Source organism: Erinaceus europaeus, chromosome 3 (genome assembly GCF_950295315.1).
Source record: "Erinaceus europaeus chromosome 3, mEriEur2.1, whole genome shotgun sequence".
Taxonomy (NCBI): domain Eukaryota; kingdom Metazoa; phylum Chordata; class Mammalia; order Eulipotyphla; family Erinaceidae; genus Erinaceus; species Erinaceus europaeus.
Window position 1 is genome coordinate 20,763,762 of NC_080164.1, and position 25,625 is coordinate 20,789,386.

The 25,625-nt window shown below is 50.2% G+C and overlaps 1 protein-coding gene across 1 annotated transcript in view; it reads left to right on the top strand.

Moving 5' to 3' along the window:
- Window positions 1-227: 227 nt before the first annotated feature.
- Window positions 228-25,625, top strand: part of LBH (LBH regulator of WNT signaling pathway) — a 30,044-nt gene continuing 4,646 nt past the window's right edge. The window contains exons 1-3 of the mRNA XM_016188498.2: window positions 228-232; window positions 2,146-2,355; window positions 4,596-4,689. Coding sequence (XP_016043984.2) covers window positions 228-232; window positions 2,146-2,355; window positions 4,596-4,689 — 309 coding nt within the window. The remainder of the gene's footprint in view (window positions 233-2,145; window positions 2,356-4,595; window positions 4,690-25,625) is intronic.

Genomic DNA, 25,625 nt, shown 5'->3' on the forward strand with positions numbered 1-25,625 from the left:
AGTGCAGTCTCCCCACGAGGAGGCCTTAGGGGGGCCCCAAAGTTCTGCCTTGAGAAAGGATTCTCTGGTGACCATCTAGCTATCTGTTGGTGGGGTCTATCCTCCACCTTCCCAGCAGGTGGCCTTTGGGACACCTGAGATGTGTATGATGGGCACAGCTTTCTAGGTTAAGCGTTTCAGTAAGCAACCATCACAGATATGCTAAGTGAGGCCAGCCGGATAGAAACATGGGGTAAGAACTCCCTTCAGGCCTCACCAGGGACTGGGATGGGGAGAAAAGGCAGCATGTGTAGACACTCTACTGGACATGCTCCCCAAGGTCCAACCTGGAGACTGGCTCTCCCCTCTTTGGCCATGTCAGAGCTGGCCAGTGGCTCTGAGAAGCTTCTCCATCAAAGCCAGCAGTCACCCCATACCTGGAGCACCCACTGCCAGTTCTCTCCATGGAAGCACACCCCTCTCCCAGGACTCAAGCTCCAGATGAGCAGAGTGGAGGTGGGACTTGACAGTGCAAACCAATCTCTGACCTATGTTGGGGGGAAGAAGCACCTGGACTTCAGTGGCTGAAAGGGACACTTAGAGGGCTCTTCTTGAAACATCGATTTCCCAGGAAGTGCACTGTGTTAACTCAGATGTGCGTGCACTGTGTTAACTCAGATGTGCGTGGGAATGCTCAAGAACAGTGTGGTGTAGCATACAACTGTTCCTGTCATTTTTATTTGGGTAGGCTTGGAAGGACTGATGAAAATCTAGGAGGGTCTCCTCAAGGCCTTTCCATCCTTACACCCTTGCCATCCATCCTACCACCCGAGACCTAAGATTTTTATTGTGAGTTAGAAACAGAGCAGAGCACCATGCTGCTACTGATGATGTTCTATTAATTTTTGTCTTTTTGCACTCATTTAAGGGAATGAGGGGAAGGGATAGATAGATAGATAGATTGACAGAAATAGAGACTGCCTCCCCCCTGCAGGTAGGGACTGGGGGGGGGGGGTTTGAATCCAGATGCTTGCACTTGATAGTGTATGTGCACTCACTACCTCCCCGTCCCCACCCCCCTTTTTTTCTTGTTTTTATTTAGTGCAGATCCAATCTAGGGCCTAGGCATGAAGGTATGCATTCTGCTGATGAACCATCTGCCTTGACTTTTGATTTTCGAGTATCAACACATAGATTCAGTACCGTCATTGTCTTTTGCAAACTTCATTAAATCGTCCCAGTTTTTTGACAGCCCTCCTGTACCCAGTGCCCAGTGAGGTGGGAGGGAAGAATGCCATTTTCCAAGTTTCTGAAGAGCGCGCGTTCCCGCCACAGAGGGGCAGCGCTGGGCACGCACAGACAAGGAGCTCCAGGCTCTCTCTGCGAGGCCAGGCCCTGGGGACAGGTCCCGAGGGCGCAGATCAGGGTGGGCGAGGTTCCACCCAAAGTCTCTTCTGAGCGCATATCTGGGAACCGCGGCTGGTTGTGTGTGCTTGCTGCTTGCTCTGTGCTTGCTCGGCACCCCTCCCCCAGGTCCCCTGCCCAGTGTCGCTGCCCTGAGCGCGCGTGTCCATTGGGAAAACCCTATGACGACACCACATCACTGCCCTCCCCCCCAAAAAAACTCCCCCTGGGGGGCTCCAGGCTGCAAACCAGTCCTCCCCAGCTCAAGCGACTCCCACGGGCACCACCCCCGGCTCCGAGCCCCTTCTGGCCCCCTTCGCCTATGCTGCTACCCTTTGCACGATTAAACGCCCCAGAGTGGGGGGTAGGGGTGGGGGACGGTGCTGGAGAGAGGCCTCGTTTGGGGGTATGTGTGAAGGCTTAAGAGGAGCCCTTAGGTGCGTGCTAGGGACACGAGTGGCTGCCACTGAGGACTCAAGAGGGATGTCGTCCTCCTTCAGCGCTGCGCGGCCACGTCTGGGGGGGCTCTAGGGTTCTGCACCCCCGACACCCACCGGGTGTTCACCGGCAGCAGCGTGACATTGAACCCTGTGTGTGTCCCCGCGCGTCCGTGTGGAGTGGCGGGAGGGCGCGCAGAGCCGGGGCGCGCGTCCCCGAGCCGAGCCGCCCAGTTGAGGCCATTCATGATTTTGGTGACGTGATTCCCGGGGTGGGAACGGGGGCGGGGCGTCCCTAGGCCCCACCCCTCCCGCCCCTATAAAGCCGGCTTCCCGGGCTCTTTGTGGGCCGCGAGCTAGGGCAGCAGCACCCTTCCTGTTCCCTCCCTGCTGGCTCCTGGTGTCCGGGGAAGGCGCCCCCACCCGCTGCTCCCCCTCTGCCGCGGCACCCTCCCCGCGCAGTGACCCTGCTCAGTCCCAAGGGCGTGGGTCACCTGCCCGAGGACTTCATGTCTGTGTATTTTCCCCTGCACTGGTGAGTAGCTCCTCCGTTCCGACCGGCAACGGCCCCACGCCCCTCGCCCCACCCCCCGAAGGAGTCGGTGTCAAGGTGGTCCCGGCTGGGGTGAGGGCGGCGGTCGAGGGCCCCCAGACAAAGGACGCGGACGGCCACTCTCCGCTCCAGGGCCGCAGGGAGTGGGTTTGCGGCGGGCTGCCGGCAGGTAGGGGCGGGGCGGGGTGGGGACCAGGGCGCGCGTGAACCCCGGTTGGAAGCCGGGCTCTGCGGAGGCGCGCCCCAGCAGCTGCGGGGGGCTCTGCCCTCCTGGCCCCTCCCCTCTTCCTTTCAGTGTGTATGCAAGTCTCTTCGTCCTGGCTGCGGCCGCGGGGCTCGGCGGGTGCAGGCGCTGTCCCCATATGTACCCGAGCCAGGCCCCCGCCACTGCACACGCTGCGCCCTCCCTACCCCTTCCTTCTCCGGAGCCCAGTACCCTGGGCGCGCCTTTGCGGGGGTCTGGGTTGGGATGGGCGCCCTCCAGGAACCCTGCGTGGAGACCGGGATGGGCTGGGGGCTCCGGGTCGCTCTAGTGCCGGAGCCAGGCCTCCGCCGTTGGGGATAAGCGCTGGCTGCTTCCTCTCTGCGCCGGCGAGGAGGCCGGGCGGCGGGAGGGCAAGCGCCGTGTCCCGGGGCGCGCTTCCAGGTGCGGGCGTGGACGGCTCAGCCCCGCTCGGTCCGGGACCTGGAAAGTTAGTGTTTCTAGCTCCAACTTCTTGGGCCAGCACCAAGCCCCCGATCACGGGAAGGGCCCCTCTACAACCCGCAGGGAGCCGACTGGAGCTAGGGGTAGGGGGTGGATGCTCTTCCTGCCTTCTCCTTTGGGGATGTCCAGCTCCAGACCCTCATTTGTCTGCAACCCCAGCATCTTCGCTTAGTGCCCCCTCCTCCAACCCAACCTAACTCCGCTGAGAGCAAACTGAATTCTCACAACAAAGTAGAAAAGCCCCCGCCCCCAGGCCTGTGCCCTTTCCCCAGAGTGCCCAGAGATGCTTGCTCTCTGGGTGGGACTTTGAAAGGTGTTGGAGGTTGCAGCCAGTTCCTGCCACACACTTGCCCCGGATGAGTGGGAGACAGTGCCCATTAGGCTCTAATCTCCTTAGAAAACAAGGTTGGAGGTTGTTTTCTAGTTGATAAGCCCTTCTTAGTTTGCAGTCGTTCTCTCCCCCCCCCTCCCCCCATTCTTGTAGCATAACCGAGACACACATAACCAGTTTCCTGTAACAGACAACAGACTAGCCACCTGTGGCTCAGAGAGGTTGGGTACTCTGCAGATCACCCAGCTCCTCGATGGCAGAACTGGGGCCAGAACCTGCTGCCACTCCTCTTTCCAAACCCAGCCTCATGGAGTGACTGTGCAGTGAAACTCGGTGCTGTGTCCCTGGTGTGTCACCATGCGGTGAAGTGCTCAGCTTTGCTTCTTTGGGCGGGGATGGGGGGGGGGGTGCAGGCTTGTGGTTGTGTTGCAGGTCTAGTACACTAACTTTGGCATGTCCTGTCTGTGCCGTGGCATGTGCGGGGATAATGGGGCATTTGTGTCCTGCTTCCAGAGGACAAAGCACTTTCACATGTCTGCCATTGGTGGGCCAGTTTGGCCCCTCTGGAAATTTCCTTTGCAATCAGAGTCCAGGCATCCTTAAGGCTTTTAATCCAGGGGATGTTTTTCAAGCTGTGAGCTTGCAGCTGCTGTGATTGGGGCTGGAGAAGGGGGTGGGATGGCAGATGTGAGGCTTGCAGCCAGCTGACCCCTTGGGGCCGTAAGTGGGGCATTTTGCAGAAAAGTAGCAGCCTCGGCACCAGTAGACAGAAATTGAGGGAGGCGGAATTGTTGGACTTGGTTTCCCTGAGGCCAGCCTGTTATTATTATATAATAATAGTATGATGCCTTGCCGCTCGAGAAGGCTTGGGTTGGTTTTAACATAGGCAGACGAACCCAGCTACCTGCTGTCTTGTTTTCTGGTTCTGTCACTTGAAATACAGTCACTCTGCCATCAGTAGAGAGAATGGGAGAGGAGGGAGAGAGGTGGTCTGACAGAAGGGTGCTCAGACAATGAGCTTTATGGGTGGAGTGGGCTTAGGAGATACTTCCTGGGGATGTGAGCTTGTTTTGCACACCTCCTGTACCCAGAAGGTCCCCTGATTTAACCCAAGGAAGAGGAAGAGAAGAGTCGGAATGTGAAACTGCTAGTGTTTGTTGACTTTTGGTCTGGGTTTCTTGGCAGCCTGAGATCCGTGGAGATGACCGAAGTTATGATGAACACCCCAGCCATGGAAGAGATTGGCCTCAGCCCCCGGAAGGATGGCCTGTCCTACCAGGTGAGTTCCCAGCTGGTTTGCTTTGGGTGTCTTGGAGCCTGGCGGCTTTTGCTGGGGCTGGAGACACAGGTTTGTATTCCTACTGCTACTTGGAAAAGCTCTGTGATCTTGGGGAAGTCTCCTGGTGCTGCTGAGCCTCAGTTTCTCCATTTACAAAGTGGGAGCAAAAAACAGAAGTTCCCTCAAGGGTTAACCTGATGAACCTTGTGTCTGAGGCCCTCTTAATGCCTGGGACACAGTCGAGGCTTAGCAGAGAGAAGTTGGTGTGGTTAAGCAGGCCACCACAGAGTCTCACTCAACCTGGCAAAGTGGGGCAGTGACTTGTGCATTTGGTTCATTCCAGAACGTTCTTCCCAGCTGTGCCTTGGGCAGTAGAAACATTTCTGCTGATAGCTGTGTCAAATGCTACTTTCTTCATCAGATTCATGGTTGCCCGGCTCATCCCAACAGAGTTAATGTCCAAACTTAGGAAGCTATTCATGTCTCAGACATACTGGGGGCTGGTTCAGTGATTGTCAGATGTGGTGGATTCAAAAGACAGAAAGACCCCAACAGAGATTTGAGGGGCTCCTGGGCTCCTCAGCCTGGAGCTGTCCCAGTGCCTATGGCTGGCTGTGAGTCACTTCCAGTTACCAGCAGGTGAGTACACTAACTGCCTTAGACTCCTGGGGAGAGGGCCCAGATCCCTACATTTTCAGGGGGAAGGAGTCTGCTTCTAAGTGAAGACCTTAGGGCTTAGGGCAGATGTTAGAGTGTCCAGTTTGGGAAAGATTCTTAGGGATGTGAGGACCCCCTTTGAGGACTTTAACCTTTGGGGATATGAATTGCTTTCTCTTGACCAATACTTGGAGGTGGGAGTTCCTTCTCTGATTCTCAGACCAGGAAGCAGACTCAGGCTGATAGGGCCTCTAACTCTATACCTTAGTCTTCTGACGTGGCTTCTAGAGTCTGTGCCTTGGGTTGGCGCTTGCCTAGAATCTACATCTACTCTGGCTTATTATCTCTCAAGACTGTCCTGTGGCATTTTATTTTGCAAAAGAAGACACAAGTAGAAGGCCTGGGTGGGTGCAAGGCAAGGAACCTGATCCAAGCTGGCCCTTCTAGCTAAGGGTTGGGGCAGCCGACTCGGCATTTGGCAGCTGTGTCATTCCCAGGTACTCTTGGGAAGCTCCAGAAGGCCCCTTTGTTTAGGGTCTGTATGATCAAGACCCTTTCTCTGGCTGGAAACCAGTATGGGGAGCCAGAGGTAGATGTGGGAGAAGGGGAGGCTGGGAGAATGCTCTTTGCTGGTACCTGTATATTCCTCTTGGCACCAGTGGATCTGAGGAGTGGGTTGAAGGCCCCACCGTCTGTGGGAGGGTAGAAGCTTCCTGCCCTCTGGCTGGGGCCTTGGGTACAGTTCCCATGCCACTGAATCTCTCTGTGGTTATAGGTGGGACTGTCTTTCCATTCTGGGGTTTAGATTTCCCTCACAGAACCTTTCCAGATACAGCTGTCAATATGCCTTCTGTGTGTGTGTTTTGGTTTTTTTTTTTTTTTTTTCTTTATTTTGTCTCCAGGGTTATTGCTGGGGCTTGGTGCTTCCACTTGGAGGCCGTTTTATCCCTTTTGTTGCCCTTGTTGTTTATTGTTGTTGTCATTGCTGTCATTGTTGTTGGATAATACAGTAAGAAACAGAGGAGGGGAAGACAGAGAAGGGGAGAAAAAGATAGATACCTGCAGACGTGCTTTGCCGCTTGTGAAGCAGGGGCTCTATCCAGGATCCTTATGCTGGTCCTTGCACTGTGCACCATGTGTGCTTAACCTGCTGCACTACTGCCCAGCCCCCACTTTTTTTTAAAGCAGATTTTATGTTTTTATTTTTCTTTATGGGAGAGAGACCAGAGCACCATTCAACTATGGCACAGACACTTCCTGGGAGGGGTGAGTACAGGTCCTATAGTCTGCATCTCCAGGCTGCTTGAGAAGGGCCCTTGGACCCCTCCCTTATGCTGCTTGTAGCAGGCCCAGGAACTCTGTCCCTGCTTCCTGGATGGAGTGAGGGGCAGGTCTACAAGAAGTAGGTTGGACCTAGGCTGGGCCTTGGAAATCAATTAGGATTTTAGAAGGCACCCCCATTTCTTTTCTAATGATGTCACAGCTATAGTTACTCCTATTTATTTGGAGGGTGCAGGGCTCTGCTGTGAGCTGCTCTGAGCCTCTGGGCACTCCAAGCTGGTGACATCCAATGAAGCACAATCCACAGGAGCTTTGGGGATGGGTTGTGGTTGCCCTTGGCCTTGGAATACCTGTCTGCAGGGTGTGCTTAGGCTTTACTCAGACCCAGGGCCAGGAGACTGTGGCGCCCTGCTGCCAGCTCTCCTTCCCAGAGTGGGGAGGAGACAGCTCTCCCAACTTGGGAGATGAGGCAGAGTGTCAGACTTGTGATTTGACCTTGAAGCAAGGTCATAAAGGGCAGTAGGCATTTGGGATCTGATCACTTGACCCCTTGCCCTGCAGTCCTGATTCCTGGTCTCCAGACGGCACCTCATTTCTCCTTTCAACACCTGTGGCATATTGCATTTTGAAACAATGCTGCCCCAGGTATACAGGGTCTGCCTGGCTCCTGGAGGCCGAAGGTGACACGTCATCTTCTCTGTGCTTGTCAGCCACCCCACATCCCTCCCTGACCCCACAGGGAAGTTGTAGAGTGAATGGCTGAGTGGTTTTAGTGAGGTCCAGCCTCCTGATTCCAAGTTTAGGGTGTTTTCTGTGCCTCACACCTATTCAGGCTTCTGAGAGGTGCCTTTTGATCCTCCTGGGAAGCCCAGCCCCATATAGACTGTGCTTAGGAAACCAGTGCCTGCTTTGGAGTGTGCGTGAAAGTTGACAGGAACCCTCGTGATAGTTTGGTGCAGGAAATACTTGACCACAGACTCTCCTGCCAAGGGTTCTGATGCCCACCCAGGGGGTGATGGTGGGAGAGGAAGTGGGTACACTACTGGGTACCCAGCTCACAGGCTGAGTTGGGGGAGGGGGTCTCTGCTATTATACTCCTGTCCCTGATGGTTGCATTTCCACCCCCACCTGGGTGTTCATTCATCCAGCTATGAGGCAGGAATGCCTGCCTCCCTCTCCCTGCCTGATTCAGAGGCAAGGAGCTCTGAGAAATGCCCCTCGAATGGCTCTCCATCTCACTTTTGCCTTTGCAGGGTGAGGGGCTACATGGGGAAGGGTCCCAGCCTTTTGGACACTAGCTGGGCTGCTAACCACCCCCCACCCCCTGCCAGCAGGACATGTCCAGGCTTCTGCAGTTTCATGGCTTAACCCTGGAGAGATGTGGCCCTGGGTTTCCTTAGAGAAGTGGCCCTTCTCAGGCCGCTGGGCTGAGATCTGATCACTTGAGCCTCCCAGGGCTTTTCAGTTCCTCTCTGCTCAGCCCTGCAACTGTCCCCTTGACTGCCGTGTATGTATGTTCCTTCCCTCGCTCTTGCTCTCACTCCTCAGCCACTTAGCACCAGACAGAGGACGGGCCGGGGAGCCAGGAAGGGGATGGATCAAACCAAGATGAGCCACAGTGCTTGATAACTGCTTCCTCCTAAGTCCCACAGTGACCATCTGTTCTCCTCAGCTTCCTCATCAGGAGGGCTGAAGAGCCTGACGTTCAGCAGTGGCAATGAGGAAGAAGTAGCCCGGGGTCTGGGCACCTTGCAGTCAGGGCTGATGCATAGGCCAGGCTGGGAGGTCTTTTTAACTTTTCAAAAGAGATTTATTAACTGAGTCTAAGAGGCAGCTCACCCAGCAGAGTGCATGAGGCCTTGGGCTTTGAGCCCTGACACTACAAAGGAGCACCATGAATGGTGGAGTAGTGCTGTGGCATCTCTCCTCTTTCTCTCTCAAAAAACTGAAGAATAAAAAAATGGGCCAGGAAGATGGCTCAGTGGTATTTAACATGTGTTAGACTCTGGATTCATTCCACAGCATCACATAAAAAAATGTATTTATTTTTTTTTAATGACTCTATTAACACTTCAGTGTCAAGGACCAAACCCCAGACCTCTTGTATGCAAGTCCTGTGCTCTAACCACTGAACCGTCTCCCAGGCCCTCACTGTATCAGAAGCAACAACTCTCATGGATGCACTGAGCCTTTCTCTCTGAGCCCCTGGGTCTCGGCTCTCTCTCTGTTGATCCCCTTGTGTCACTACTGTGCTGAAATAAGTGAAAGGCTGGGCCTGCTTCCCGGGGTTGAATGCTCAAACAGGTGGTACCCTACTTCCCCCTTCCCTCCATGTCCCAGCTCCCCAGGATGTGCTATACAGAGCCTAGCAGCCTAATAACTGCATTATTAGGCTTTTTCTCTTGCCCACCCTTCTCCCAGTGGCTATCCCTGACTAGGGCGCTTTGTCCTCCATGTTCACAACAGTTTCAAAGGCCCTGCGGAGCAGCCCCAGGAAGCCATGTCTCACATTGCAATTAGGAAGCCTTGGTTGTCCTTGGAGAGGCATGAAGTTAAAATTCCAAAACCCTTGGCAGGAGCCTTGGAACCATGGACCCCCCCCCCCCCACACACACACACACACACACTGCCACTCCCCTCCATCCCCATAGCAGAGTCCGGGATTGTGGAAGCAGACCAGGCACTCAGGGCCACGTGGCTCAGAAGCACAAGGAGTCGTGTGTTATTTATTTATTTTGCATGACACAGGCTCCATGTCCAGTCACTGCCCACTTTGTTCAGATCAAGTCTTCTCTGTCTGAAGGATCCAGAACCTTTGCCTTCTTTCCAGGTCTGAGATCTGGACACAAATGTTGGTGTTCACTAGCTTGGGATGCTCCCTGGGGTTAGGGCCTGCAGAATGCTGCAGTGATTTCCTTAGGGGACCCCTCCCACTGCCCCCCACTGCATCTCACACGCTGCAGTCACAACAGGGTGTCTGTAGCATGGCCAGAGAGAGAGAACAAGCTCCCTTCACTTCCCAGGCCAGCATGTGGCACACTGGAACCATACAGGCCAGCCTCCCCTCAAAGGGCCTGTGTGAGGCCTGATGCTTCTGTGTGTGTATGTGTTTAGGGGGTGCACTTCTGGCTCCCTGGGTGCGTCTCAGGTTGCTCTTTGTTCTCACAGTGCTGGGCACAGCACAGTGTCCTGCAAACAGTTGGTTAGTGAGTGCTGGGTGCCAGCTGGGCCCCCCCTCCCTTACCTCTCATGCCCTGGGAATCATCCCAGGGCCTTCCAGCCCACCCCATTGTAGGTTTTGAGAGGGTCAGCAGTTTCTCCCCTCCACCCCATCTCCTGGTCGGGCTGAAGGAGGATTGTATTGTATTGTTCGGGAGCAAGATGAGTCTGGGTGGTGAGGCTTGTGACTGGAGCCGGGAGCTATTCCTGGGGTGTCTAGTGCATGTCCTGAGATGATCTTTCAGGCTGGAGACCTGACAGAATCCACTCAGGGAGTGAACATAGGCCCCACTTTGATGGGACTCAGCGGCTGGGGCTTCACACCTTCCTGTCTCCAGACCCCAGTCCCACCTCTGCAGCTGACCTGGCTCCCCAGGCATACCCTGGCCTCCTCCCTTCCACCCACCCCATCCCACCCCCCCACTAGAAGGGCTCTTTATCAGTAAATCAGTTCCTGTGTTAGATGCTTTATGCTTAGGCCAAGGGCTGGCCCCTTAATGAACCCATCTTGAAAAAGACTTTGCCAAAGTTTCTCCAAAAACTGTTGTCTTAGCAACTTGACATCCAAGGAATCTGGTGTGTTCCTCTGGCCCCCTCTCTGTTCAACTAAAGTCCTTGGGATACCAGGAGCTCCTTTCAGGGGAACTGTGTGGAGGAGGTGCCTGAACACGTAACTGAAGCTGTACTGGCTGCTTGCTGTTCACTTCATGGAATTTTATCACGGCCAATGGGAAAGAAGGTTCTGGAATAGAACAGACTTAAGCTAGGTAGACCTGATTTGGATTCGTGGTTCACACACAGTGTGAATAGTATCCCTTGAGTTCACCTTCTGCCTTTACTTTGGAGGAGCTGGAAGCATCAGTTCACCCTGGATGTAGAGCCCATGCTTGGCTTCCCTGAATTCCTGAAGGATCCTCTTACACCACCCGCTTATCGGGTGACCCTTGACCCACGGTGTGTAGGTAGCACCAAGCTCAGCCACAGAGACCTGTGGACAGAAGCCAGAGGGCTGCTGGGATTCATCCAAAGGGCTCACACCTGTGTGAACACACTCACAGGTTCATAATCACCCCATACTCTCTCATACTCATTCACACACTCAAACTCCTCATTCACACACACACACACACACACACACACAGAGCTAACTGTCAGTAGTGATTATTTTAGATTAGAGCATGTTGGTTATGATAACATTGTCTCATCCTTCTCTGCCTTTTTGGAAACTTCATGCTTTCATGGATAAAGTATACTTGTTTTTATTATTTATAGGCTTACTTTTCAAATTTAAAGTAGCCTATGTCCATTATGGAATGCTGTTTTCTTCTCTAAAGGTTTTGTTTTTCTTCTTTTCTTTTTCTTTTTAAAATTTTTTTATTATTATATTTATTTATTTATTGGCTAGAGACAGCCAGAAGTTGAGAGGGAAGGGGTAATAGAGAGGGTGAGAGACAGAGAGACACCTGCAGCACTGCTTCACCACTTGTGTAACTTTTCCCCTGCAAGTGGGGAACGGGGGGCTCGAACCTGGGTCCTTGTGCCCTGTAACATGTGCACTTAACCAGGTGCGGCACCACCCAGCCCCATTTTTGTTTTTCTGTTCACCTGTCATCTAGCTCATCATGCATTAAACACAATTAGCACTTTGGACTCTTTTTTTTTTTGTTTTGTTTTCTTTTTTTTTTTATTTAAGAAAGGATTAATTAACAAAACCATAGGGTAGGAGGGGTACAACTCCACACAATTCCCACCGCCCAATCTCCATATCCCACCCCCTCCCCCGATAGCTTTCCCATTCTCTATCCCTCTGGGAGCATGGACCCAGGGTCATTGAGGGTTGCAGAAGGTAGAAGGTCTGGCTTCTGTAATTGCTTCCTTGCTGAACATGGGCGTTGACTGGTCGGTCCATACTCCCAGTCTGCCTCTCTCTTTCCCTAGTAGGGTGGGGCTCTGGGGAAGCTGAGCTCCAGGACACATTGGTGGGGTCTTCAATCCAGGGAAGCCTGGCCAGCATCCTGATGACACCTGGAACCTGGTGACTGAAAAGAGAGTTAACATACAAAGCCAAACAAATTGTTGAGCAATCATGGGCACTTTGGACTCTTGCCTTCTTTTCCCCTGCACTTGTGTTTTTGTGAAGCTGAGATCACAGTGTTCCGCTTTTTCATTTATCACCGTCTCAGTCTTTGGTGTCATATCATTACCACATAACAATTCTCCAGTGCTAACAGCCTAGCAACTGTGTATATGTAAATGCTTCTAGCATGAGGTTAAAACATGATTGATTCACCCTTCCTCACTTATTAAAACAGCATATACTTTGCTCTTATAATAACACAATTTACTTACATATGTATGCATATATGTAAATCTGACCATAGTTTATACTATTTCCTTAGAGTCCAATCTTAGTAGTGTAATCTGTGATTCAAACAGTATGTGTGTATCACAAGTGTTGTGTTCTAATTATAAAGATAATATTTATTCCTTTTAGAAATCTAGGAAAATACCAAAAGGTAAAAACAAAGAAAAAAACACTCTGTGTTCCCGTCATCAAGATATTTTGGTATGTTTACTTTCAGGGTTTGTCTCTGCCTTTGACTTTAGAAATGAAAGTGAGCTAATGTTGTATATGCTGTAGCACTTAGCATTGAGCCTGTATTCATGGCACTCAGCTTTCCTTGTAAATGGGATATTGTTTTGTTATGTACCACTTCTTTTTTTATTGATTGATTTAATAATGATTAACAAAAAAAAAATCATAGGGTAAGAGGGATGCCATTCCATACAATTCCCACCACCAGAGTTTCATATCCCATCCCCTCCATTGAAGCTTTCCTAGTCTTTATCCCTCTGGGAGCATGGACCCAGGATCATTACAGGGTACAGAAGGTGGAAGGTCTGGCTTCTGTAATTGCTTCTCTGCTGGACATGGTGTTGGCAGTTCGATCCATACTCCCAGCCTGTTTCTGTCTTTCCCTGGTGGGGTAGGACTATGGGGAGGTGTGGGGTTCCAGGACACATTGGTGGGGTTATGTACCACTTCTTACTATGGACTATGGGATGTTTAGATTGTCGAAATACACAAATCCCTGCATAGGCCTGCCTTATCTCCTTGGAATAAATTCTTGGAAGTAGAATTTCTGATTAAAAGAGATTGAACTTCGGCATCATTGGACTTCTTGATTGTGTATTACCTTAGACATAGAAAGCAAGTGAAAACATATCTCCAGTCTTTGTTCCAGCAGGTAGGACCTCAGGGGTGTAAGTCTAAGGTAAGATAAGATGGGATAATGGAGAGTCTGAAGATGTCTGCCTGTGTGTAAGTGTATGGGATTGAATTATGTTGCTTGTATCAAACAGGTGATGACCATAATGGCATTTAAGCATCGCTTAGCCAATGTTGCAAAAAATATAGCTGGCAGTCTGTGTTCTTGTCCTATATCCCGACAGGCTCTCTAGGTTGTGAACATGTTTATTTAGTCTGTTAGTGACAGTCAGCCCAGTGTGACCTTGGCCTGGAGACCTGCAAGGGCTAAACAGGTGCATCTTTCCTCCTGAGCCACCTTGGTTTCCTGGAGGTTTCAGGTCTGTCACATGGAATAGTCATGGCTTAGAAATCCTGCTCCCCTGGGGTCCAGGGTGACTAGGACTCTGAGCATAAGTGGAATCTCTCTTAGGCCCCGTGCTCAGGACTCTCTTCCATAGCCACTCTGCAAGCTTCCCAGTGCTCTGTAACAAGTGGACAATCCAGGCCAGGGTGCGTAGATAGCTTGTGGTCTGCAAAGTTAATTTAGGTGGTACACAGAAAAGCTTTTAAGATGCTATGTATTAACATTTCAACTGATTGTTATTATTATTGTTATTATTTGAGAGAGAGACCCAAGCATTGTTTTGCTGGGACATGAACTCAGAATCCCATCATGCACGCAAGGCAAATGCTCTACTGCTGGGCCACCCTGGTCCCAAATGTTGGTGCATTTTTATAATGACTCCCTAGGACATGCAATACTAATTTTCCATTTAGGTCATGATAGAGTTTCATTTTAAAAAATATATGTGTATTTTAAACAAGTGAGTTGAGCCCGAATGTGGACATGAAGGAGTAAGAACACAGTGGTCAGCTTCCTGAGGCTTGACTCACTGTCGTTCCCATGAGGGGATTTTTTTTCCCCCCTTGACTGGAAGTTTATTCTCTTAGACAGACACACTCCTGAGCACCAGCTAATACCAGGCAACGATTTATCAGTTTCTCTGATCCTTGGCCCCCTTTGGAAATGGAAATTGAAGCATCAGGAACCCATTGGGCTGTTTTCTTTGGTGCTTTAACATTGGAGGGTTTTCTCCCCCAAATTTCTTCCCTATAGTGCTGCTAAGAATGTAGTTTCACACTGTAGCCAGTGCTGGGGTCAGAGCACAGCTGCCCTGGGCCTCACTTGAAACAAACTTTCCAGGGGATGTGGGAGCGGAGACTTTTTCAGGAAATCAGTTTCCACATCTTCAACTTCCTTGAGCTGCTTTTCTAAATTTGTACTTCCTGAAGACTAGCTCTCTCAGTTTTCTTTTTCCACTTTTCCTGTCAGGGTTCCACCCCCTGGGCTGACTTTGAGAGGGTGAGAGGGATACCCATGAAGCTGGGTTGGGCTTGAACCTGGACCCTCTGTATGGTCAAGCAGGCACCCTCCCAGGTGAGCTATCTTGCCATCCCTTCCTCCATTTTTAAAAGAAAGAGAAGAACCTGCCTCTCACCCTCCTGAAACTTACAAGGTGCTTTTCCCCCACAATATAGAAGCCTTGAGGGGAGTGGCGGCTGAGTAAGCCCAAGAGTATAGACTGAGAACAGGATTCTTTTTTTTTTCTTTTCTTTTCTTTCTTTCTTTCTTTTTTTTTTTTTCCACTAGGGTTATTGCTGGCTCTCAGTGTGGCACTATGAATTCACTGCTCCTGATGGCCATTTTTTATGTTTTACTGGATATGTCAGAGAGAAATTGAAAGAGGAGCAGAGATAAGGAGAGAGAAAGACAAGACACCTGCAGACCTTGTGAAGCTTCCCCCCTGAAGGTGTGGGGGGGTTCAAACCCTGATCCTTGCGCTTAACCTGGTGCGTCAAGAATGGGATTGTAGTCTTGACTCTGCCACCATCTCTGTGGTCATCTCTTTGGGCCTTGATTTCCCTATTGCTTAGGGGGGAGTTTGTTAGAGCTTCTGCAGGTAAAATCCTTCATCCTGGAGTTAAACATTTGTTCTGTCTGCTTCATGGCCACCCTTCAAATACTGGCATATACCTGTATACTCCCCTCACATCTTTCCCGGTTTGCATATGTGTGGTCCATCAACTCTGACTTGTGCAGCCATCTTCCTGAGAGGCTTTTTCCCCCTCTTCAAACTCATGATTTTCAAACAATTGGCACTTAATTATTTTATTGTTCTTTAAAAAATTTTCCTAGGACTTCTGGGGATATCTGTTTACAGAGAGTTGATCTTTTTTTTTTATTTATTTATTTATTTATTTTTATTTAAGAAAGGATTAATTAACAAAACCATAGGGTAGGAGGGGTACAACTCCACACAATTCCCACCGCCCAAAGAGAGTTGATCTTTTGACATTAAAATAAGTTTTGAAATGCTTGCTTATTTTTTCCTCATAAAGAGAGACAGTAAATCTTTAAAATACTTTAAATGTTTGTTTACTCCTTTGAAAGAATGACACATTGAATGTCAATATAAATAAGCACCTGTAGGGAGTCGGGCTGTAGTACAGCGGGCTAAGCGCAGGTGGCGCAAAGCACAAAGACCGGCATAAGGATCCCGGTTCGAACCCCGGCTCCCCACCTGCAGGGGAGTCGCTTCACAGGCGGTGAAGCAGGTCTGCAGGTGTCTATTTTTCTCTCCTCCTCTCTGTCTTCCCCTCCCTCTCTCCATTTCTCTCTGTCCTATCCAACAACAACAACAACAATAATAACTACAACAATAAAACAACAAGGGCAACAAAAGGGAAAAAATAAATTAAATAAATATAAAAAAAAGTTAAAAAAAATTTAAAAAAAATAAGCACCTGTAGTACAAATAAATGTGTTTTTCAAAACAACCCCCCCTACAAAGTAAAAAGATCTGTGAGGAGAAAGGCATTATTTTACGTGTTTGTGAAGCTGTTTAGTGTCTGGCTAGAAGACAGCTAGAGACTCCTCCCTGCTTTTGCCTTTGCTTTTTGTGTAATGGGTGTTGGTTGAAATAAATGACAATCTGCTGTGTGCAGATAAGTGGTTAGAAAAGAAGGGATTTTTTTCTTTTATCATTATCAGGATTTCCCGTTGCTGAGCAGATGGAGAGAGAGATAGAGATAGAGAGAGAGAGAGAGAGAGCACTGTCCAGGTGAGCCATCTTGTCAACCCAGCAAGAAATATTTTCAAGACCTTTTCAGATACTTTTCTTTGATATTTTGCCAAAACTCAACAAGCAGGAATTTCTTCAAAGGTTCTAAAGCAAGCCAGTTTGGATTCTGGCATTACAATCCATTCTTTCCTTCTTGCACTTGTGCACACTTGGCTTCCTAAGGTGGTACGGTGGTCATTTGGGGAAAGATAGGTTCACTGAGTTATGCAGATCTTTCAGATGTTGACATATTTCTGTATACAACATTAAAGAAAAAAATCACATTTTTCAGTATCTCCACCAGTCACACCAGGAAGCTCTTGAGTGGGAGGCAATTGATACACATTTTCCAACACTCTGATTTTTGTTTGATGTCTCAATTTTAATCACTGGCCACCAGTTCTGCCTGTAACTTCCCTTGAAGTGACAGCCTGGTTGAATTCTCATTTTTGAGAACACACTCACTAGATACCCATGTTGGAATCCCCAGAAGTTACTGATGCTTCCATATAAAAATAGTGTCCACAGGGACAGTGGCCGGTCCAGCCTACAGCTTGGCCATCAAGGACTGTCACTCCAGACAACCCTGGTGCCTTAATAGATGTGACCAGAATCTTCATATTGACTTTCCTTCCCATCACATAGAGCACTAAGGCCGTGGGCCTTATTTAATAAAGACTCATTTTCGCTGCTGCATCAAGGGCCCTTCAGGAAGGCGTTTTTAAATTGTGAGTGTGAGGTGGTGAGGAATAGGTTGACTCCACGGTGCCACACCCCCACTCATCAGTCCTTTTTAGTTACTACCAGTTTGCCAACATTCTCATTTTTACTTGAAAGCTCAATTTTTATCATTTGGTAACGAATACAGTCCAGTCTTTTCTCATGAAGTGATAGACCTGATTTGTTCATTTTTGAAGCTATGAACCAAATACCCGAGCTGGTTTGTGTCAACACTGGAAAAGAGACCAACTGAGAACTGCTTAGTCGTGTTCAGGAAATCTTTGAGCTCCATGGACACTGTCCCTGATGGGATTTGAGCTTTGAAAGCCTACGTTCTCAGCAGAACAAAATGTCCCTGGTTGGGGGGACAGTAGGACCCCTGTTCCCTGGTAATAGACATGGCTTCTGCTAGGGCACAGCTCTAAGTCTGTGACCCCATTTGTGGTTTAACATCAAAGCTGTAGTTCTGAGTAGCTGAAATCTCCAGGCCTCTTGGACAAGATTCATTATCATGAAAAACTTCTAGTTAGGGAGGGAAAAAACAAAAAACCAATACAAGACTATCTCGATTTTTAAGCTTTCTTCTTTCATATATACTTTCACATGTGTATGAGAGAGAAGCCAGAGCATTACTGTGGCACTTGTGGTACTGGGGATTGAACTAAGATCCTGAGAGATGCAAATCCTATCTGTGCTCTACCAGACAAGCTATTTCTCTGGGCACTGTTTTGATGAATGATAGAGAAAGAAATCAGGCCATCACTCAGTTCAATCGCTTGGCAATGCTGGAGACTGAACCTGGGGCTTCTGAGCCACCCGGCATGCAGGGTATGTGCTTAATGCTGAGCTGTCTCCCCACTCAGGATAAATGACTTTACTGCAAAGACACTTGAGTTAGCTGCTGACCTCAGCAGGGACAAGGTAAGGTGGAGGTTATGGGTGAATGCCACCCAAGTGGAGAATTTTCACGGATGATGGGGGCAAGCAGGTGCATCCCAGAAGTTGTAGAGTGGACATTCTCCACCTTCTTCTAGAGTTTGCCCTTCTTCCGTAGCCAGTTAACAGCGTCAGGTTGAGCCTGATGTAAAGTTTTGAGACCTCCTTTGAATCTGGAGAGGTGGCAGTCGTTGACTATGTGGGTCATAGTCTGTCTGGAGCCGCAGGGGCAGTTCGGGTCGTCTCTGGCTCCCCAGCCATGGAACATAGCGGCGCACCGGCCATGGCCTGTTCGATAGCGATTGATGAAGGGAGCAGGCTGTCTGGGTCTGGAGCGGTGGTGCCATGACTGAGTCCAGGGAGACTGGCCACCTGAGTTAGCTCATGAGCACCGGGAGAGAGTGGGAGCCGGGAAGCAAGTGGGCAGTCTTGGTGGTGGCCTCGAGGCCCTGTGACTCACAAGGCCATGTGACTCACGACCCAGCAGAGGTCACTGGACAAGACTTGGAGAATGACCTATTACCATAGGACCAACCATGAGCCTATTGGTAGCACGTGGGTATTTGAAATCCCATAAACCAGCTGTGGTCTTTTCTCACCACCCTGGAGAAGTCCAAGAAACATCCTTTTAAGGTTCTAAAAGCCCCATCCGGCTCAGGGTGGGGGTGCCCAGGGTGATGGGTGGTAATTAGTGCTAATTCCTAGGAGTCAGGAACTCTGCACTTGCAGGATGGGGAGTGTGTGTGGGAGAGATGTTTATGGAAAACAGTGTTTATCCAGAGGATTTCCTTTTCTTTTAAGTTTCAAGACCAGAGGCTTAAGCATCTTTAATCCAAAGGAAGGAGATTGAACAGTTGTTAGGAAGTCCCAAGGCACTGCCTCAAGCCCTTGGAGGATTAGAGGCACCAGGGAAGGGCAGGAGAGGGTCAGGTGGGGGTCCTGAAGCCTCCATCCTGGGGAACAGTGGGCAAAGGCCGGGGATCAAAGCTGCACAGAGTGTGGGGCCTTGCTGTGGAGGTAAGATTGGAGGTTATTTCCTGCTAAGTCCAGGAGATGAGACTGGGGTTATTCTTTCTTGCTGAGTCTAGGAGACCCTTCTTCCATCATTCCTCTGTCCTTCCCTGCCAGGGTTCACTTTGGAAAGTCAATAAAATACAAGGTATGGCAAGGAGGAGGAAGAAGGCGGTGATAAGGTGGCAGGTGTCTCACCACCCTGTTTGCTTGCTTTGGCGTGTGGTCAGAGGGTGTGTTTTCCATCTGACTGGGCTGCAGCTGGTCTGTCCACTTTCGGTGGTTCAGGCTGCTCAGTGCAGCCTAGCTTCTCCTGGGAGGGCAGAAACACAAACAAGTGGACGATTTTGAAATGTATATATGTATATGTATATATATTTTTTATTTTTATTTTTTTAAGAAACCCAGACATTGGGTAGATGAGGGGCAGGAGGGCCTGGCTTACCAAGGTCAGGCAGGGAGCTCTGTTGTGGGAATCCTCTGCTGGAAGGCTGGGGTCTCAATGAGGCGGTGGCCCCCTTTCCAGCTGGCCTGGCCCTGCCCTGGGAATACAGAAGTGTATTCCCAGGCCACAGCATTGCTCCAGTCTCCACAACCCCAGCCATAGCTCTCCAGTCCCTTGCTCTGATTCTCCCCTCATCCCCCAGCCCCGTGCTTTCCTAATAGAAGCATCCTGAGGAATGTAATGTTTGCAGAGCAGGTTCACACAAACCTATGTGTGATTCTCTCCAAAGCCCTGTACGAGGGGATTTAGCATTAATCCCACTTTATAGGGGAGGAAAAAAGGAGGGGCAGGGGTATGGGGGAGAGGGTGTTCACTGCGTTTTGAGTTTGCTGGCTTTCAAACTCCCATAAGCCTCCCAACAGTCCTGTGAAGTGGAACTCCCTTCCTCCTTTTCCTCAGGAGCCCACCAAGGCCCTGAGCAGTTAGCATGGCTGGGCGAAGGTCACAGAGGTCATAGGAGCCAGGTGAATGCCAGGTCTCTACAGTCTGCTCTGCTGGTCTAGCTGGGGGAGGGAGCCATGCTTTTTCTGAGATTACAGTCTTCCCTTCTGGAATCAGAGAAGGAGGGGGCCTCACTGGGCTTTGGGATATTCTCCAGGGGCGCTATGCCTCACTGTCCCTCTCTGCCCACCCAATCCCAGGTGCCTCTTTCCTCTGCTGCACCACAGTGAGAGGGACAGGCTGTCCAGAGCTCACAGGGTCTCAGCTTGCAGAGCTGGTCTCAGCCCTTTGTGTCCAGCTAGTCACCTTTCATCTCCTCGGCATGCAGGTGTCTGCTTTCCCTATTAGCATCTCTCCCTGCTCTCGGGGAGCCCTCAGGCCTTGGGGTAGTGGCTCTGGTTGTCTCTCAGGGCCTTTGCCTCCAGAATCACTCACATTTTCCATGTCAGGTGCCAGCCACCTCCCTCTCTTCTCCCCACCCCAGGTCTGGGTCACCTGGCTTCCAGGTGGACAGTTGATAGCCAGGCCCCTAAATTTCGGGCCTTTCGAGCTCTGGTGTTGCCTTTCAGTTCCCCGCAGGGGTGAAATGGGAGCTGACTCCAGGAAACTTTCATCCTTTCAAGCTGAGAACCTGCTGAAACCTCCTCAATCCCAGGAGCCCACAGTTCCCTGCCCTGGGCTGCCCTGCTTGGAGGCTGCCCTGCTCCCAGGCTGCCCAGGTCGGGCCACCCCCAGACAGCCTGCATTTCCCTGTGTTTCCCTGTGTTTCCCTGTGTTCACTGTCCTCATGGTTAGCCACTCACCTCTGCACTACCATGGCTCCATGCAAAACTCAGTGTCATAGCTACATATAATGCGTCACAGAAATGTGCACAAACATGAAAGGAGGCTGGGACTGGATGATAGCTCACTGGGCGGCGCTTGTGCTTGGCTGAGTGTGTGACCCAGATCCCAGCCCCATTACCACATGGCAGTACCCTGGCTCTGAGGAAGTTCCAGTGCTGTGGTGTCTCTCCCTATCTGGGAAAAAAAAAGGCAGCTTGGAAGCAGTGAAATTTCACATGGGAGAGACTGGTTCTAGGGGAATAAAGAAAATAAAAGCTTAGGGGCTCGCATTGGCTCAGCTGGTTGAGCACACATGTTGCAATTTGAAAGACCAGGGTTCAAGCTCCTAGTCCCCACCTGCAGGGGCATGGGAAGCTTCATGAGCAGGGAAGCACTACCAGAGGTTTTTCTCTATCTCCATCTTCTCTCTCAATTTCTGTCTCTAGTCAATACATAAATTAAATATTCAGAAAGACCTACGCATACCAATGTTCATAGCAGTTTGTAATATCCCAAACTTGGAAGGAACCCAGTTGCCCAGTGATGGCTGAACGGCTAAGGAAGCTGTGGTACACATATGCCATGGAGAACTATGCAGCTGTTAAAAATGACGAGGTCATCTCCTTTGGAATATCATGGTCAGAACTTGAAGGCATCATGTTGAGTGAGACAAGCCAGAAAGAGAAAGGCCAGTACTAAATGACCTCACTTACAAGTGGACCATAAGAACAAAGAACGGTAGAGGAAAACATAAGGTGAAACTGGGGCTGGGTGTGGCATATTGCATGAAAGCAAAGGACTCTGGGGAATGAGGAAGAGGCAGGATGAAGGGACATTGAAATCCTGTTTTGTCTCCTAGACACCAGTCAAGGGGAGATGAGAGTCTGTGCCTATGTGTTATAGACTATTCTGGAAACCATTAACCCTTCATCTAACATTTAACATTTTATTTATTTATTTATTAACATTTAATTTATTTATTTATTCCCTTTTGTTGCCCTTATTTTATTGTTGTGGTTATTATTATTGTTGTTATTGATGTTGTCATTGTTGGATAGGACAGAGAGAAATGGAGAGAGGAGGGGAAGACAGAGGGGGAGAGAAAGATAGACACCTGCAGACCTGCTTCACCGCAGTTTAACTTTTTTTAAAAAAAAGAAAAAAATGGAAGCTTGAGCCTGACTTCTTATAAATTATTATTTTTGTGAGCAAGACAGACACAGTGAGGAGGGAGGTTGCAGAGCCCTGTTCTTCCTACACAGGTGGTACAGAGGATGGAGGCCCTTGCAGGCCCTGTGCTTTACAGCCTAAGCTATTTCCCCAGGTGCCACCCTCGCCCACTGTGGATGCTGCTGTTCCTACTCAGCAGGGCTCACAGCTACCAGAATATTCTGGGTGTGTATGTGCTTTCGGAGACTTGACTCCAAGTGCAAAGGAAGGAGTTGATGCCTATGAGTTTCAGCCCACCCCCACCCCCACCCCACCCCATGATGGCTGCCTGTGGAGTTCAGCACTGGCAGGGGAGAAAGGGACTGAGCTGAGAGCATCCCAGCTGGAGATAGATGCTTCTAGATTCAGGCTGTCCTGGGGATGAGGGTGGGTCCCACCAGCCTGGCTGAGCCTCCCCAGCCTCCTCATTGGGCCTCTGGGAGTGGGGTGGGGCATTTGCTGCAAAAAGAAGAGAAAAGGCTTTTTTTGTTTGTTTGCTTTGAGGGGGGCGGGGCGGTGTTTGCTTCTCACCAGTTCAGAGAGAAGGGGCGCTTTGGGACAACAGATTCACCCAGAAGCTGTTGCTTTCTGGAGCAGGGGTGCCTCAACCCCCCACCCCTACCCCCAAGCCCCTGCAGGCACACAGCAGGCTGGGCTGGCCGGCCCCACCCTGACACAGCCCTACCTGTCATGTGCTTGGCAGGTCGGACTTGAGTCTTTTTTTCCACTGCCTTCCTTGCCCCGCCAAATTGCAGTTGCAACCTCTCATTTTTCTGCTGCCTAGATGATTAAAAAGCATGACTTAGTGGAAAAATCTTGACCTCCTTGGGGTCAGTCTCTTAAGCAGCTGTTGGAGATAAGATAGCACTGGCAGAAATACTCAGAGCCACTTCACAAGGCTTTTTGGGCTGCATGTAAGGAAATGAGAGGCTCCCGATTCTAGGATCTTTCTTTCTTTCTTTCTTTCTTTCTTTCTTTCTTTCTTTCTTTCTTTCTTTCTTTCTTTCCTTCCTTCCTTCCTTCCTTCCTTCCTTTCTTTCTTTCCTTCTCTCTTTTTTTTTTTTTTTTAAGAGAAAGAGCTACATTTTTCAGAGGCATCCATGGGGTGCTACCTGATCATGAAATAAAATCGCTTGATGGAATGGCTAGATTATTGTAGTGATTTTTAAAAATATGATTAAGTCTTTCTTCTTTTTTTTTCTTTCTTCCTGAAGGCACCTGCTTTAAACAACCCAGGGAACAAAGTTCTCTGGCAGCTAAGCTGTATCAAAAGTTCAATGCTCAGACTTACCTCCAAGGACTTAAAAGACTTAATTGTGCTGCTCTTGGTCTGAAAGGCATTGTTTGAAGTTATTTTAATTACTGTGTGAGGAGGGCTGCCTTGCACTTGGAAAGGTTGAGGACTTACTGGAGCCCTGTTGAAACTGCTCCAAAGAGGACATTCCAATTTGAATTTAGCACATGGCCTCCGAGTGTTTCAGCATCTTTTACCTGTGCCAAGAATTTGTTCCCATCGTGTGAGACAGGGAGGTCACTTGGCTTCTCGGGAGGAGAAACAGAGGCAGAGGGGGAAGTGACAGGACTTGCTGGGGGGGGGGGGGTGACACAAGTGATCTCAAGGACATGAAGAGACCAGATACTGTGGCTTGTCTCAAATGATGGCCTCTTCTGAGGCTTGCAGGTCTGTGTTTGGGTCCCTGTTCAGCTCTCACTGCACAGAGTTCATCACTTCTCCCTTCTTTTGGTCTCCTCATCTGTAAGATAGGGCTGTGGTGAAGCTTTGGGGTCTGCTCCCACTCCCTTCACCATCACCACCACCACTGAACACTCCCCACAAAATTCCAGTTAGGGCCCTATTCCTGGCCTGAAAGTCACATGCTCTTGGCCTGACTGTCCCCTCCCTGCCACCCCCCACCCCCACACTACTGGCTTTGCACCCTGCTTCCAGCCCAGTTTCTTCTTACTGGCTGTGGGGGGCCATGGTCTGAGTCCCAGCACCGTTTTTTATGGTTGAGTAGATGCAGTGAGGGGGCTGAGGGTGGAGGCAGGGCCTGAGGTCTTGTTTCACAGCTCTGGGGGCAACTTCTTGCTATTTTACAGCTCTGTCTCTGATCCTCCTCATGGTTGAGAACAGGTTTCTGGGGAAGGTTCACCCTGGAGCCTGAGCTACCCCCTGCCCCCCAGAAGCCTTGGGGGTAGTGAGCCCTGAGTACCACCCCCTTTCTCTGGTCACCTTTCTGTCTGTGAAGTGGGTATCTTTGTCCAGTGGCATCCATTCATTTTCTAGAAGGGACAGGTGCTACACAATGCAGACCTGGGTCTAATCTGGCTCTTCAGTGTGACTCTCGAGCCCTGGGGTTGGGGGTGCTGGCGTAGGGGTAGGGGGCAGAGTGGCGAGTGTGGCTTAAGCAAGGTGCTCTCTGGAAGAGTCTTGTAAACTGCACCCTGCTTTCTGCTCAATGACGTCCTCTTCACTCCCCTGGTTTGTGAGCAGAGGATTTTGACAGGAGACATGAGAAGGGGCCCCCATGGGCCTCTTGACCTTGACCCTGCATCACAGCTCAGGCCTGTGTGGTGCCCCTAGCTGGGCTGGCCAGATCAGAAGAAGAAGCCACAGTGGAGGTCCTGCTCTCCAGTTGCTGCCTATGCCTGTGAGCCACATAGCTCCCTGGCCACGCCCTCCCCAGCGTGTTTTACCTCTCAGCAGCCATGGCCATCCTGTTTATGAGTGCTAAGTCTTTAATGATGCCTGGTTGTACAGCTGGCTAAGGCTTAATCCCCAGCAATAGGACTTGATTGGATAAATAGTTAATAACCACTGGCCTGCGGGGACTGGGGCGGTTCTGTGGAGACACGAGGGTCCCAAGATCCCTCCTGGCCTGTGACTCAGTCACTGACTTGACTGCTTGGGGTTGGGGTATAGTTAGATAGGACACCAGGAAGTTGGGAAGGGCCTAGGTTTGTAGAAGGGCATGTCAACCTCCTGGGACAGGGACAGGGGACACTGTTCTACGTTTCTGCTGTGGTGTGTGTCCCCAGACAGCCAGGGCCTCTTCAGAGGTTTCTCCACTCACTCTGTCCTTCCTTTTTTTTTTTAATATTTATTTTATTTATTTATTCCCTTTTGTTGCCCTTGTTGTCTTATTGTTGTAGTTATTATTGTTGTTGTCGTTGTTGGATAGGACAGAGAGAAATGGAGAGAGGAGGGGAAGACAGAGAGGAGGAGAGAAAGATAGACACCTTGCAGACCTGCTTCACCGCCTGTGAAGTGACTCCCCTGCAGGTGGGGAGCCAGGGTTCGAACCAGGATCCTTATGCCGGTCATTGTGCTTTGCGCCACCTGCGCTTAACCCGCTGCACTACAGCCCGACTCCCCTGTCCTTCCTTTAGGAGCTGTGTGAGTCCAAGATAGTCTCCTGACCTCTCTGAGCCTCTGTTTTCCCATCCATTAAATGGAGAAGTTGGAGGAGTTGACCTTGAACTGTCTGATTCTGTGACCTTCCAGATCCTCAGTTAAGAGGCTGCTTTGAAGCTGAGCTGTGTCACCAAGGACCTTAAATGGCCAGAGCCCAGCTGGATTAAGTTCTTAAGCTGCTGGGTGGGCCAGGAATTTGGGTCAGCTGTAGTCAATCCACAGAGGCCCAGGTGGCTCTGTCTGTATAGCCTGGTGTGGGCTCCTCCCCCAGCCCCCTGACTCTGGGCAAGGCACTGAGGAGGCCTTAAGTAAAAAGCCCTTCTTGACGGGACTCAGAAGAGAAAT